At 48.3% G+C, this 15,295-nt stretch overlaps 1 protein-coding gene across 1 annotated transcript in view; it reads right to left on the reverse strand.

Moving 5' to 3' along the window:
• LOC138515796 (all-trans-retinol dehydrogenase [NAD(+)] ADH4-like) overlaps window positions 1-14,917 on the reverse strand; it is a 176,158-nt gene extending 161,241 nt beyond the window's left edge. The window contains exon 1 of the mRNA XM_069630522.1: window positions 14,766-14,917. Coding sequence (XP_069486623.1) covers window positions 14,766-14,783 — 18 coding nt within the window. The 5' untranslated portion in view covers window positions 14,784-14,917. The remainder of the gene's footprint in view (window positions 1-14,765) is intronic.
• Between the last annotated feature and the right edge of the window lie 378 nt (window positions 14,918-15,295).

Consider the following 15,295-nt stretch of genomic DNA (forward strand, 5'->3'; position numbering starts at 1 on the left):
TGTTCATTATGTCCCTCCCCAGTATGTTTACTGGTGAGGCACTATAATACAAAAGTGGTACTGACAGATCGTAATCTCCAATAGATAGCGGAACGTTATCAGTAAATGGAACCAACCCTTTAGCCCCAGAAAACCCTTGTGTGTTCATGGCTTCGCCTGACATCTTAAACTTACCTTCCCTTATGCAAGACCGGGTCGCCCCGGTGTCAACAAGGAATGATAATTTTTTGTCACCTATCGTTACCTCTATGCGTGGCTCCTCCGCACTATTAGGTGTTACTGACAGGATGGGACACACCAAGGCCGTCTGTGGGCTGTCCTATTGGGGGTACAATGACTGGCCATTCCCTGTGTAAGGGTTGTGCCCCAACACCGTCACCCCACCCAATTGCGTTCGTTCAGGTTGTGGTGGTGGTTGTATTAACGCTGCACCAGTTACTTGTGGCAGGTATTGTTTTATTTGTTGTTGTGGTAGGGAATAGTGTTGGTCACTCCCTTGTGGTGACATCTGCTGTGGTTGTATGCCCTGCTGTTCTTGTGATGTCCTATGTTGTGCTTGTTCGTTCCATGCTGGTGTTCCTGGCCTGACCCTGCATGTACGTGACATGTGTCCTAATAGTCCGCAGCTCCAACACACGGGTGGTTCCCTGTTTTGCCATGGGAAGTTCCCTGTGTTGTCCTGGTATACTGGTTGCCCTGTCTGGTAGTTATTTCTGAGTCCCCCAGCCTGTTGTTGGGTATTATATCCGTATCCTCTTCCCCTCATAAACCCTCCTCTCCCTCTATTATAATTATAATACCCAGCTCCTTGCATTGGGTACCCTCCTCCCATGTTCTGTGCGTGTGATTGCAGAGGCAGCACTTGCTCTATTACCTCTTGTGGAGGCGCTATTTGAGCTGGATTTTGTGCAGCCACTACTTGCGTTGGGCTTTGGGCCATTGGTGTTGGCGCAGTTATTAGTGCCCCTTCCATGGTATATTTAGTAAGTTTTTTCTGTACTAATTTGGCCTCTTCTGTTTTCCTGTCCTCTTCCTTTTGTTTCATTTTTCCTTGCCATGTTCTACAGTGATGTACTATAGTCAGTTGTATTTCCGGCCATGGTTTTGCTTCCATCCCCACTACTTTCTTTAATTGTCTCTGAACTCCTTCTGGGAGCCCTTGTACTAGTATATGATAAAATATGGCTGGTGTTTTGTCCCATTGTTCTCTAGTTTCCATGCGCCACTTCTCTTGAATATCCTGGATATAATCAACAGGATCCTCGTTCTCACCCATCTTACGGGAAGTAATGGCTCCTATGTCTGATGTGTCTGGGTACTGCACTCTTAGTGCCTGCCATAGCGCATGTCTGCAGTTTGCAAATGGTGCCCCATCATGCGATGTGTTTGTTATTGTTACCCCATGGAATCCCGCTCTTTTCCAAATGTCATCCGCTCTATCCCCTAATATTGATATTAACAGGCCCTTAACATCTCCCACTGCTAGTTTCTGTCCTGCGGTGTGTTTTTCCATTTCATATATCCATTTACCCGCACCTCCACTTAATGATGGGAGCCTACATTTTATGTTTTCCTTATCCGTATGTTTCCAAGGTACATATTGTGGTCTAACCCCTCCTCTCTCCAGCAGTGGCATTACATTCTGTCTTGTGTCATCCTTTATGCTCCATGATGTTAACTCTTCACACCCCTCCTCTTCCCCCATTCCTTTTACTACTTCAAATCCTTCCTTACTACCTCTTCTCCTACCTCCCTCTTCTTCCTTTCCCCTTTTTTCATCCTTTCCTGTGTTCAATATTGTCACGTCTGTTTGCCTGTCTTGCCTGCGACTAGGGAGGTCCCTAAGCCGACATGCATAAGGTGTAACTTCGTCCATGAAGGGTGCGAGCTTTATTCTGTGCAGAGAGCGTGCAGTTGTTGAACATGTGGGGTGTGGCGTTAGAGAGCGTGATGGTGAGTGTGATGGTGATGTGGGTGGCGTGTGTTGGTTGGTGAGCGTCGGTGGCGTGTGTTCGTTAGTTTGTGTTTCTCCCATTCTTTTCACTTCCTCCTTACTTCTCTCCAGCTCCTCCCATCTTCTACTCACCCATGGCGAATCTATGTTTGTTCTAGTGAGGTATAGCTTATCTAAGCTTTCCCTTTCACTCTTCCTTCCATCCTCACTACAAAAATCATTCATAAATTGCGCCCCCCACTCTGCCTTTTTTCCTTTTATTGTTACAGTTTTTAAGTCTATTAGGTCTCCCTCTTCCTTTCCGTTGTTACCACCTGTTCCCCTTAGTGCTGACGTTGTTGCTACCTCTCTATTTTTATATACTTCTCCCCATCTTTCACTCTCCCTCTTACTCTCTTCTCTCTCCCCTTCACTCCTCTCCTCCATCTCCCTACTATTTTCCTCTCTTTTCCTTTTTAATTCCTCCATTACTTCGTTGCTCATCTGTTCCAATATCCTTTCATCCTCTCTCCTCCTTTCCCATTTCACCCTTTCTCTTTCTACTATACTCTCTATTACCTTCCCCTCTTCATATTTTTTAGCTGTCTCTGATATTATCCTCCTCCTCCATATTTCCATTTCCTTTTCATTTTCTTCTTCTTCCTTCTTCTTCTCCCTCATCACTACTCTTGATACCCTTTCTGCTGCTGCTTTTACCCTTACAGCTTCCCTCTTTCTCTCCTCACTTTTCTCCCTTAATTTTTCCAATTCGTCCTTATCTTCTTTCCTTTTCCTCACTCTCTCTCTTTCCTCCCCCTCAAGTTGTTTTATCAGTTCATTCTGCTCATCCCTTAGTTTAGCTAATCTTTCCTCCAAAATCTCTTCCTTCTGCCGTAGCAGCTCCTCTCCCCTCATTTCACTCTCTCTTTCACTATCCTCGTTTGTTCTCTTTACCGCCTCCCTTTCCTCTCCAGTTAGTGATCCTCGTAATTTCAACAATATCTGTGCAGCTACCCACTCATCGTTTCCTATCTCTACAGTCTGCTCTTCTCTCCTCCCGTCCCCCATTGGTATCTTTCCATGAGCCACATATGGTGGAGGGCTGTATGCCGGGTTTGAGTATCCTTCAGCCGCCCTTAACTGTCCTTTTATTTCTCCTAATTCTCTTAAAGGGTACAACCCTCCCCCCTCTGTTTTCACTCCCGGTGTTAAGGGTATCTCATTGCTCGGTTCCTGTTTTATGTCAGCTAATTTATCAACCTTTCCTCCACCCAGTTTTTCATTCCCCATATTCTTTGTTCCTTCACTCTCCTTTTCCCCATCCGTTCCTTCTTTCTTAATCTCCTTTTCTTCCGGTGTTTCCCCCATAGTGAACATTCCATTTGGTCCTGGTCTAGACCCCTGGAACATCCTCCATAAGTTAAACACCTCCACATGGTTTGCCAACTTCTTCCCCTTGTATGTATTGTGCAGATGGTTTAATAGTGAATGTTGGGCATATGGGTCAAAGCTACCATTAGGCGGCCATGGTGTCAACATTTTGTTGTCCGTCCCCTGGGTCCACTCTATGCTGTACTTAATTAACTTCTCCCTATGTGGTGGCAGTGTGGTGCATATATGTTGTAGTGGGGTAGTGAGGGTATTCCCCCACCCTCCCAACCCTCTCCCGTATGACATACTAGCGCACCCTTTCTTACCCTTCCCCTTGCTACCAGTTTGCAACATACAACCTTTTATTGCTTACCTTGCCCCGCAAGTGTGGGGACTTACGACAATCCTTTGACAATTTATGCAATGATAATAATCACAAAAAAAAAAAAAAAAAATTATAAAACAAATATATTTATGATGTTATATTATATTCCTTCCCCTACGGCCCCCTGCGGCCGAAGCGCACGCAGCCCCCTGCAGCTGCGTACCCCTTACGACGATCTTACACAGTCGTCCTTTTTCCCCGTTCTCCTCCCACCTTTACACTTGCCGTGGCCGGCGTTCTCCGTGCGCAGCCACGCCCCCTTCCCCTTCTCCTCTTTGATCCACTCGTTTATCGTTTATCTCCGTGTCCGCTCCTTTATCATGTTTCTCTTCCCCACCAATGTCAAACCCAAAGCTTCTTGTGTTCACGATATCTTACTAAATCCCTACTGGTGACGTCACCTATTTCTTCGAACTACTGGTATATTCGTGTTATGTTCTTTAAATTCAAAATACACTTGCAATCTACCCCGCTAACCCTACAGCTGTCTTCCTGTCTCTCCTGGAACAAGGTAATCTCATCAATACTATAACCGGACTGCGCACGCTGCGTCGCCTCGCGTGTGATACGCCCCTCAACAGGAGGGCTTAACCAGCCAATTATCTTCCGTTTTGGGCAACTACGTAACTAGCCACCGCCCACAGGGAAACGTCATCTACCTATCGAGTTTCTTGCTCGAACAATAGGGAACCTCATCTACCTATCGAGTTTCTTGCTCGAACAATAGGGAACCTCATCTACTCATTGAATGATAAATGTCAAATCGTAGGAAACCACACACACCCACCCTCACACGTAGTCGCGATTTAGGCCAATCAGTGTCTTTCGAGCGGCTGCACGTGATGTTTTCGTGCCCCGCCCCCCTCTTTCGCGTAACGTTAGCTTTTTGTTGCGAGCGTCTGCACGTGTTGTTATCGTGCCCTGCCCCCCTCTTTCGCGTAACGTTAGCCGCCTTCTCTCGCACTCAATTCACTACCATTCATTCCATTATCATCACTCAATTAAACCTTCACCCCACCTTTTTACAATACCTCCCTCCTCCCTTATTTACTTCCGCCCCCTCCCTCACAATTTCGCATTGCTTGTTGTGCGTGTCATGCTCACCAAGTTCCCTCGATGCAGGGCCGCTCGACTGCGTGCACCCCTCCAAGCGGCTCGCCACCTCCCCTCGTCTGGACCACGTCTGGACACTCGCCGACCGCGGGCGGGATACTTCTCAACCGGCTCCCGAGGGCCAATATCCGGATTGCGCTGTCCGGTCCTCTCGCAGCTCCGCGATGGTCCTGTAGTCCTCAGAAGGGGGCAACGGCAGAGGGGGCCGCGCCGCCGGGCCTCCCCGCAACGGGAGTGCCTGGAAAAATAAAAATAAAAGTCGATCTTAAACAGATCTCAGCAGTGCCTCCAACTTGTCGGGGGGGATTCTGCCGGGGTCGGCCGGGCCGTCCGCAGACCTCCGGGCAGGGAGGCCCCAACTCCTCCCGTGTATATCTCGGATCGAGACAGAGTATGAGGCACACACAAGGAGCAAGGCAACTTCTGTCGTTTATTATGCAAACGGCAGGGATGGGTCAAGGAGCGCACGCGTTCGTCCTGACACACACACAATAGTGGGGCTCGCAGGCCCTTTTTACTACATTATGACGCGCTACTTGCGTCATTCCAAAAAGTTACCAAAAGAACCTATCGCCACTCTTGATTGGTTGCTCGAGTGGTGGGGTTAGTATAGTACGCCTATAGAGAATGATATTAGTGGTTAAGGTGTAGTCAGGTGGTATATCTGGGTTGTCCCTACAATTAGATACATAAGAATTGTTACATGAAGACCCCTGAGGATTGGCTAACGTTACTGACGTCTGAGATAAGAACCTCATGTTCTGATTGGTGCATCCGTGAGCTCCCCAGCCTGGGACCACCGTTGTTCCCAGCACACGGTGCACCTGTGGTTGCAACAGTGTTTCAGTATGGGTACGTGCAGGCAATGTGAGGATTTATTCATAGGTGGGAGACTGACCGTTCCCACTGTAGCAGGTGTCCATTGAGCCTTTCAAGTGTGTCGGCCTGCGTCTCGTAGCGAGGTACCCAGACGCCTTTTCTCTCCCGGGTTTTGGCATCTCGTCAGGTTCGGCTTGGTCACGTGGGGAGGGACCGTGTTTGAGGCATAATTCTGCACAATTAATATTGTTTTTCCACTGTATGTCTGGTTTAATTTGCAGATATGATTTTAACATTGGTACGTGGAGTGCGAGGTTGCAACATCGTGCCTTTGAAGATTTGTTTCTTGACTGTGGGTTTGCAACAGTACGACCTTGGCTGGTTGCTCCACTGGGTTCTTTCTGCAGGCTCAGCAACCTGACTTTTGCTTTGTTAATGTCCACGGGAACTCTTGCTTGAGGCCTACTTGGGCCTGGTGCACGAGTAATCCATTTAGTGCATGGATGCTTTAGGTTATAGTGGCATACAGTTTCATGGCCAGTATCGTGTTTCCATTATATCTCTCATGATGGTAACGGGTTTCAAGAGAAGCGTGAGCAAGCGTTATAAATGAGCTCATGGTGCGTCTTGCGTTTCTGCATTCTGAAAGCCTATGTAAAAATAATAAAGATGCACGTCCGTGAATAAGCCTGTCGCCTACGTCAGAGCACTGAGTATGTTCTTCGTGTAGATTGGTGTGGAAATGTTCAGCGTGTATAATAGTTCAGCGGTGCTTCCCGTTATCTAGGTCGTCATGGCATCTCTAACGATGTGTAGATTTCAGTCTAGTTGGTCCGTGCCGCAGGTGTCGGCATGGCCAGTGCGGGCTGTTGGGCAGGCAGATGGACACATCCGTATGTTTCTGTACCAGGGTATTTGGTCATCTGGTAAATGGGCAAACTCTTCTCGTGGCGGGTGTCTGGGCCGCGACCCTCTAGGCCAAGCGCGAGAGGTGAAGGACGGGAGTCTGGTTTTCCATTCTCCCACTTCAGTACCCACCCTTATCTTATCCCATGGTAATGACATCGGTGGAAGGTGACATGAATTTGAAGGCCTGCATTTACCAGTGTTAGTAAAGTTGATGTAAAGTTCCTTCTCCTTCTCGTAGTCTACAAGGCTTCCAATGGTCTTGCTTAATCAGTTCCTAGCCGACTGCATCACTGTCTACTCATCACCTCATTCCCTCTACTCCTCCCCGCCTCCCATGCGTTCATCAATAGTTCTCCATGTCTCCCTGGTGCCTTCTCTGTTTCTCCTCACTCATCCTGCTCCATTGGAGCCCGTTCCTAGCTGAGTGCATCGTTGTCTACTCATCACCTCATTCCCTTTATTCCTCCCTGCCTCCCATGCGCTCAGCCTAAATTCTCCATGTCTCCCTGTTGCCTCCTCTGTTTCTCCTCACTCATCCTGCTCCATTGGAGCCCGTTCCTAGCTGACTGCATTGCTGTCTACTCATCACCTCATTCCCTCTACTCGTCCCCGCCTCCCATGCGCTCAGCCTCAATTCTCCATGTCTCCCTGGTGCCTCCTCTGTTTCTCCTCACTCAGCCCGCTCCATTGGAACCCGTTCCTAGCGGACTGCATCGCTGTCTACTCATCACCTCATTCCCTCTACTCCTTCCTGCCTCCCATGCGCTCAACCTCAGTTCTCCATGTCTCCCTGGTGCCTCCTCTGTTTCTCCTCACTCATCCTGCTCCATTGGTGCCCACTCCTAGCCGACTGCATCACTGTCTACTCATCACCTCATTCCCTCTACTCGTCCCCGCCTCCCATGCGCTCAGCCTCAGTTCTCCATGTCTGCCTGGTGCCTCCTCTGTTTCTCCTCACTCAGCCCGCTCCATTGGAACCCGGTCCTAGCTGACTGCATTGCTGTCTACTATCACCTCATTCCCTCTACTCCTTCCCGCCTCCCATGCACTCAACCTCAGTTCTCCATGTCTCCCTGGTGCCTTCTCTGTTTCTCCTCACTCAGCCCGCTCCATTGGAGCCCGCACATAGCCGACTGCATCACTGTCTACTCATCACCTCATTACCTCTACTCCTTCCTGCCTCCCATGCACTCAACCCTAGTTCTCCATGTCTCCCTGGTGCCTTCTCTGTTTCTCCTCACTCAGCGCGCTCCATTGGAGCCCGCTCATAGCCGACTGCATCGTTGTCTACTCATCACCTCATTCCCTCTACTCCTCCCCGCCTCCCGTGCACTCAAACTCAGTTCTCCATGTCTCCCTGGTGCCTCCTCTGTTTCTCCTCACTCAGCCTGCTCCATTGGAGCCCGCTCGTAGCCGACTGTATCACTGTCTACTCATCACCTCATTCCCTCTACTCATCCCGCCTCCCATTTTCTCAACCTTAGTTCTCCATGTCTCCGTGGTGCCTCCTCTGTTTCTCCTCACTCAGCCTGCTCCATTGGAGCCCGTTCATAGCTGACTGCATCGCTGTCTACTCATCACCTCATTCCCTCTACTCCTCCCCGCCTCCCATGCACTCAAACTCAGTTCTCCATGTCTCCCTGGTGCCTCCTCTGTTTCTCTACTCTGCCCACTCCATTGGAGCCCGTTCCTAGCCGGCTGCATCGCTGTCTACTCATCACCTCATGCCCTCTGCTCCTCCCCGCCCCCATGCGCTCAACCTCAGTTCTCCATGTCTCCCTGGTGCCTCCTCTGTTTCTCCTCAATCAGCCCGGTGCCTCCTCTGTTTCTCCTCACTCAGCCCGCTCCATTGGAGCCCACTGCCCATCGCAATGAAAGCCAGCCCATCTGAGAATCTCTTCATGGCTTGGCTTAAACTCACCTGATGACCAGATAGTGCCTGGCCCTTCCCTCTTCCCCATCCTACTCTACCGAACCCGCCACTCCCTGCAGGGTCTAGTAATAATGTCATTTTGTATATTTCTAAAGTACTCCTCTGCAGATTTCAGCATACTTCATAGGTTAACACTGGAAGAGGCTATATTTCTGGAATAGCAGCAGAGGTATTCCAAAAATAGCACCTCCACCAACGATACACTGGTGAATAGTCGGACTTGCGGAAATAGGGCTAGCAGAGCTGGTATTTGCCACCAGATGTATTTCAGCAAAACATTCTGCCCCACTCGTAATGAACTCACTCTGGTGCAGCACATTTACGTGAAGTGTGATGGCGCCTTTATGGTTTACTGCAGGGCTGCTCTCCACCTGATGTGCAAAGTTAAAAGCATCAAGCATGGTGTGGCAGCACCGACTCAACCAGAGGGCAAAAGAGCAATGCCCAAAGACTCAACCCGACAGGTCACTGTGGGCCAGATTTCTGGGCCCATGTGGGTCCCTTTAATGATTTAGTTTACTGCGCAGCTGGTGGTCTTAACCAATGCAACTGGCCCAATGTGCTTTAAAATGTACCATTTCCCTAAATTCGCATCTATGTGTTTGAACCTTTTTTGGGCTACAGTCACAAACTAATTTCTGAATGTGGGCCAATCCCCTTTGGATTGGTGGGACTGCTTTATGTTACTGGGATTAACACTGTGCACAGCTGCCATTTGCATGGCCTTTAAGTGCTCTGGTGGAACTGAAAGAGAGGGGGCGGGATTAGGTTAGTGGCGGGAGAGAGGGAACATGCAAACCACCTTTTCTGCCGGGCTGATGTGCCCAGTTTGGAAGCACTGTCTGCCAGGCGGCTTCAAGATTGTCCGTGTCGATGGCATAGAGACATGTGGAACCGATGGGAGCCTGGCTTGCCTGTTGTACCAGCATGCATTGGCTGGGACAGGGGTATTTAAGTTGGTTGCAGAGGTGTAAAGTTCTGCTATGTGATTTCGATAGGGAGGGATTTTAAATTGCTGTATGCGAGTGGCATAGATGGTCCACATATAGTGTGGGCTTGAAGAAGAGAGAGTTTGTTTCGGGGCAAACAATTCATACAGTGGGAAAATAATGAACACAGGATGCTAAGGAGCACAATAGAATGGGACAACAATTAAACTAGGCAATAAAATTCAACTGGGGCAGGAAGTTCATTCAGTGCTACTCGCTGTGCGACCCTGCGCATGCGCTTTACAGGTTTGTGTTAAAAGACAGGTCTGGGTCTTTGAAATATCCAAGGGACTGGGGAGGCTGCAGAGCGTGTGCAAGCCCCTGCCGCTGGGGGCACTCTGGCTAAAGACTGCCACCATGGACGGAGGAAGGATCGGGAGACAGGGACGTCATTTCACCAAAATGCCAGGGTTAGCTGAAGTGACATAACACGACCCTTGACCCCTGATGACATCACAGGAAGTGATGTCATTTGATCCCACCCCAAAGTGATATCGTGGGAAGCGATGGAACACGACCTTTCACCCGTTGACAAAACAGGAAGTGGCATCACATTGCATTGTACACTACGAAAATGATGGTTATGATATCACTAGAATGTGATGTACATTTCATAAAAGAATGGATCGCCATATGTATCGTTAAGATCAGTGTGTATAGGCCCATATTACCTAATTACTTAGAATGCAAGCCGACGTCCATGACCAAATAATAATGATGTGTTATTATATAGCACTTAAGCTTAAGCGCGTTATATAGAAAAATATGCACCCAATATCACCCAACCTGTGTTGGTACTCATTTATCGACCTCAGAAGGATGAAAGGCAGAGTTGAGGCGTTTAAGAACAGACTAAATCAGTGACTCACCCCCTGAAGTGTCCCTGAAATCAACCTTTAATGAGTCTAGCAATTTTTGTAGAGAATTCCAGAAAGACACCTTATTTGGTATTCCTATTCGTTCTTATTTAGGGTCAGTGCTGAAAGTGTTAGATTTGTGGCACTCCTGTTCTTATTTTTCTTCTTTTTCTAAGGGGCCTGAACAAGAAAGCCAGCCACTCCAGAAGTAAACAGCCACATGGTGCTGGCCACAGCCCAGGAGCTTGCATCACAAAATAAAAATAAACCCCCCCACTTTTTTTTTTTAGATGTCGCAAGGGAGACCCCAGAGATCGCAAGGAAGACCTCAGAGGTCGCAGTTGCGACCTCTGGCGACGCCTAAATGACGTTCCTGTCAGGAGAGGTCGGTATGGTGCAGCCATCACCAGCAGTCCCTCGCAGAACTGCTGTCCACTTCCAGAATGTTCAGGGTGATTACATTGAAAACATTTGGTGGAATCTGATTTGGTCGAGTTTTTTTTTCTCTCTAACTCATATTGGCTGCAAATATATGCGGAAGGAGACCCCCCACAGGCCGCCCCCTCACCAGCCCCTATATTTATATTCAAGATCCCTCCCCACATATATTTGTGGTCAATTTCACACAAAAAACTGCAACCAATTCGGATTCGACCAAATGTGCAGCGCAGTATTCTGCTGTTCCCCTACAAAAAGGCCAGTGCCAGGCTTTATGCCACCCCAAGTAGGGTGTCACCATTGTTGATGGCACACAAGGCAGACTCGTAGAGTGTCCTTTCGGTCACTACAGCCCTGAGTGGACCCCTTTGTAAGGGTATATCACGCTCTGGCCGAGACTAAAATTTGACTCCGATCCCACCAGCAAGATCGATAGGGAATAAGACACACGCTGCAGCGCTCAACGCAGAGATGAGTGTCTCTGTGTGCAGGCTCGGGCTGGCCTATAGGGCAATAGGGGAATGCCCAAACTAAAAATGCAAAATGCTAGTATGGGCCAGTTTTTTGGTCTAAGTTGGACACTTTTTTTTTTGGCGTATGTGGACCAGGTTGATGAGTTATTTTACTACTCGGCCAGTAGTTTTGACCAGTGTTGCTGAATAAATATTCTTTAAAATGCAAAATTTGCATCACACTTTAGCAAAAAACTCCCCCTTGAGTACTACTAAAGAGTCTGTCACAAAAGGAATGAATTGTATGCCCCAGTCCGTATGCAGCTCTGTGGAGATGAGCGTGTACAGAATGAGAGGTCCGTGCCATAGTAAATATGATTGGTTGTTTATAACACGCTTAATACTCAGAGGTTTCTGAGCATGGACCCAGGGATCGAAGCTGTGGTACTCCATGTCGTTTTGCTTCCAAAGCCAGCACATTGCCCCTGAGCTATCCTCCAGAGACAATACAGAATATGGTTTGGGGGCATAGTGAGGCCAACACATAAACCATGATTTTAATGACCTTTAACTTATCATAGGACTTCACATAACTCATTTTTTGGAACACCACTAATAAATATCCCGCACTTTTGCATCTAAAATTGTGTGACACAGTAGAATCTTGACTAAGGGCCTGATTTATAACGCCTTTTTCAAAGGGATTGTATCATTGTAAAATGCTTTTGAAAATCTGAACCCAAATGTATCAAAATGACTATTTTCATACATTTTGAACTTCACCATTATTTAAATTAAATTCGTTACTGTTAATTAGCAAATCATTTTTTTTTAAAACTTAAAAATTAATTCCGAACAAGGCAATTGATAACGGCGCATATACCTTCGGGTGCTCTAGGAAGCAGCCAGCACTCACACATGAGCAGTGCTCTAAATGGGCCGGGCCTACGCAGCCCAGCGCTTGCACTTCTCATTTTGAGTATTTGAGTACCTGCAATCAAAGCCCGAGAGAGAGAGTACTGATACTCAACCATGTACAGAGGTGAAAACGAAAGCATTTAATTCCACTTTATCGCAATGGAGGACTCGCTTCTGCAGCCTTTGCAGGGAAAGCGACGCCCCGCCCCTGCCCTTTCCACCACACGCAGTGCACGTAATGTCTCCTCCACAGCCCACTCTTCTGAGACACGCGTGCAGAGCCAGAGCGCTCAACACACGAGGCGTGGAACACGGTTTTCGCACAGTGGGCATCACCTGCTACCAATGGGGTCCCCCGTCACCCATGGGGTCCCTTGAGGGGCAATTACTTTTTAAAGATGTTTATTATTAGCAGTGTATTTTCTAACATGTAAATGTTTTGGTAATTGGCAGTGGTGGAAATGGAAAAAATGTGGTGGGGGATCCCACAACACAAGGGCCAGGGTGGGGAAGGAGTTTGTGCCCAAGGGGGCGTGGTCTAGAGGGTGCTGGGCTCGTAGTGGACTTCCAGCAATGCTGGAATACGTAAAATAAAATAAAAAAATGCCCGCGGCGGCAGCATTGCCTTTTACCGCGGCTTTGGCACTGGTGTGTAATGCACAATGCTCGCTACATGTACAACTGAAAGGAATCAGTTGTACATGTAGGGCATTGTGCATTACAGACCAGTGCCAAAGCCGGGGTAAAGGGCAACGTTGCCGTCGCTGGCGTTTTTTTTTTTAAATGTATATATATATTCCAGCGCGGTTCATGGTCTTGGGCGGTGACTCTGGCCGGATCCCGAGATCCGGAGTAGTGTTGAAACGGTTGCGACTGAAAGGTCCGTTTACCGAATTCGTTATTATTACAGAATGATGGCAAGCAATAGTAAAACTCCCCTTCTAAAGCTTATTTTACAGCTATGATATTTGCTAGTTTGATATGCAAAAAAGAAAGTCGCCATTTATATGGATATTGACATTTTCTCAACACAATGCATGACAACAATCGGGAGGTTTGTGTGAAACGACCCCAGAGGCACTGCTTTACCAAAGTGTGGGATCCTTGGTAAATATTTTAATCTCACTGTTCATTGGCTGCAAAAATTGGGAGTTTCGAAAGCCTGCCGTCTTTTATACGTAAGGATACTGGTGTCAAAAACAGGTCAAAATCAGTCTGAGATCGATGAGCGTCTTTGAGATATGGTTGAATTAGGCTGGCAGAAGCATATTTAAAGGGAATGACTTAACAGTAAACCATTATACTGAGACTTTGTTTGGAAACACTAGGATGTTTCAGCAGAGCACCCCTCCAATGCCAGCCTCCACAAAGGGCCAAGGAGGGTAGGACATAACTGCAGTGGGAGTGTGGGGGTGAGACATATGGAAATGGACATACATGGTGGATGAGACAAAAAGAGGGAGACACACACAGAAAGTGAGACAAATCGGGATTAATTGAAATGGGTCAATGAGTCTCGGGCGAGCTATATAGCTCGGGAGCAATTTTAAGACGCTCCCAGGATGAGCCCCAGCGCACTTACAGTCAAGTTTGTAGACTGATGAGCACCTGCACTTCTGAGCTCGAATGGCTCAAATTCCTGTGACAAGTGGAAGAGACTGTGCCTCTTACTTTCCCCACGTATCACTCAGGCGGGCATAGAACATTAACTTAAGGGCACACATTCTGTGTGTACAGCTACGAGAACGCAACTCCCCTGCTCGACTAACTCCGGGGAAACCTATGTCCAGTGTACGGACTGGGCTATAACATTGTCTCGGGCGCCAATGAAAAAGTGGCTCCCTGTTGTAAATGACTATTCATTCCTTTTGTGACACTGTTTGAATAGTACGCGAGGGGGAGTTTGTTGATAAAATGTGACGTAGATGGTGCATTTGAGAGAATATTTATTCAGCAACACTGGTGAAAGCTATTAGCTGCATAGAGAATTAACTAATCAAACTGGCCCACATTCGCCAAAAAACGGGCCTACTTTGTGCCAAAAAACGGGCCCACGCTAGCATTTTGTGTTTTTTGTTCCCCTTGGCCTATTGCCCTATAGGGTAGCCCGAGGCTGCCTATGTCACGCTAGGACAGATGACGTGCTCAAGCAGCAGTGACACGCGGAATGAATGGCAGCATACATTAATTACAATGCACTGCACAGGACGGAAAATAAGGCGCTTCATTGCGCGTGAAAGGAAAAGGCGAGGAGAACCGTTTCCGCGTTCGTATTTCACGTCTGGCGCACCGTGCATGTTACGTGTGGTTGCATGTTACCCTTGCGAGCCGCAATGTTCCGTGGAATATTTGCAGATACGTCATGCACGAGCTCCCCCAGCTCACCCCGCACACTCTATCCCTTCACCACCAAGCTGCGTCTGAATCAAACCCCTGAGCCCTGACCAACGGCAGAACCTGCAACCACGAAGTCCACCCTGCACCCTGGCCCTGGCATTTTTCCTATTCTCCCACCCATGAAAAGGGCAGAGGCACGTGGCCCTCCCCACCACCCTGTAACTTTTCTTCGAGACGTTTAGCACTATTCCCTCTGGTAAGTGTGACAGACATGCTGAGCCCAGCCGCCGGCTGTGGGAGCGCGCCCTTACTTTGCCCACGGTGCTCATGGTGCCTGTCCTTCCTGAGGGGTGGTCTGCTGGCTCTCGGAGCTGCGGCCGCTTCGGAGTCTCTCCTGCTGAAGAGACCCGTTGGAATCGGGGGCGTCATTAAATACCCCTGCGGCATCTGTCCCGCAATGCCAGCCCCTCTCCCGCCTCTTTCCAAGCTCGCGCTGCAGTTTCCGATTCCTGGGAAATTGCTCTGCCTGGTGGCCTTCCGCCTCATTACACCCGCGCTGGGTAAGGAATTCTCACCAACTCACGCACAGGTGGCAGTGGAGACGCATTTACGAAACACATGCAAAGAAGAGGCGCATACTCATTTTTTCGTAACAACGACTAGTATAACTTTTACATCCAATATTGCACTGCCTGTACGCAGGGTTGGCATTAGATTTACGGGAGCCTGGGCAGGAAAACATGTGTGCCCCACCTCTTTTTGCATAAATAGTGATATCAGTGATATTACAGCGAAATTAAATCACAGAATGAGTTAATATGCAAAGGTATCATGATAAGTT

Source organism: Ambystoma mexicanum, chromosome 6q (assembly GCF_040938575.1).
Source record: "Ambystoma mexicanum isolate Mex_15411 chromosome 6q, UKY_AmexF1_1, whole genome shotgun sequence".
NCBI classification, from domain to species: domain Eukaryota; kingdom Metazoa; phylum Chordata; class Amphibia; order Caudata; family Ambystomatidae; genus Ambystoma; species Ambystoma mexicanum.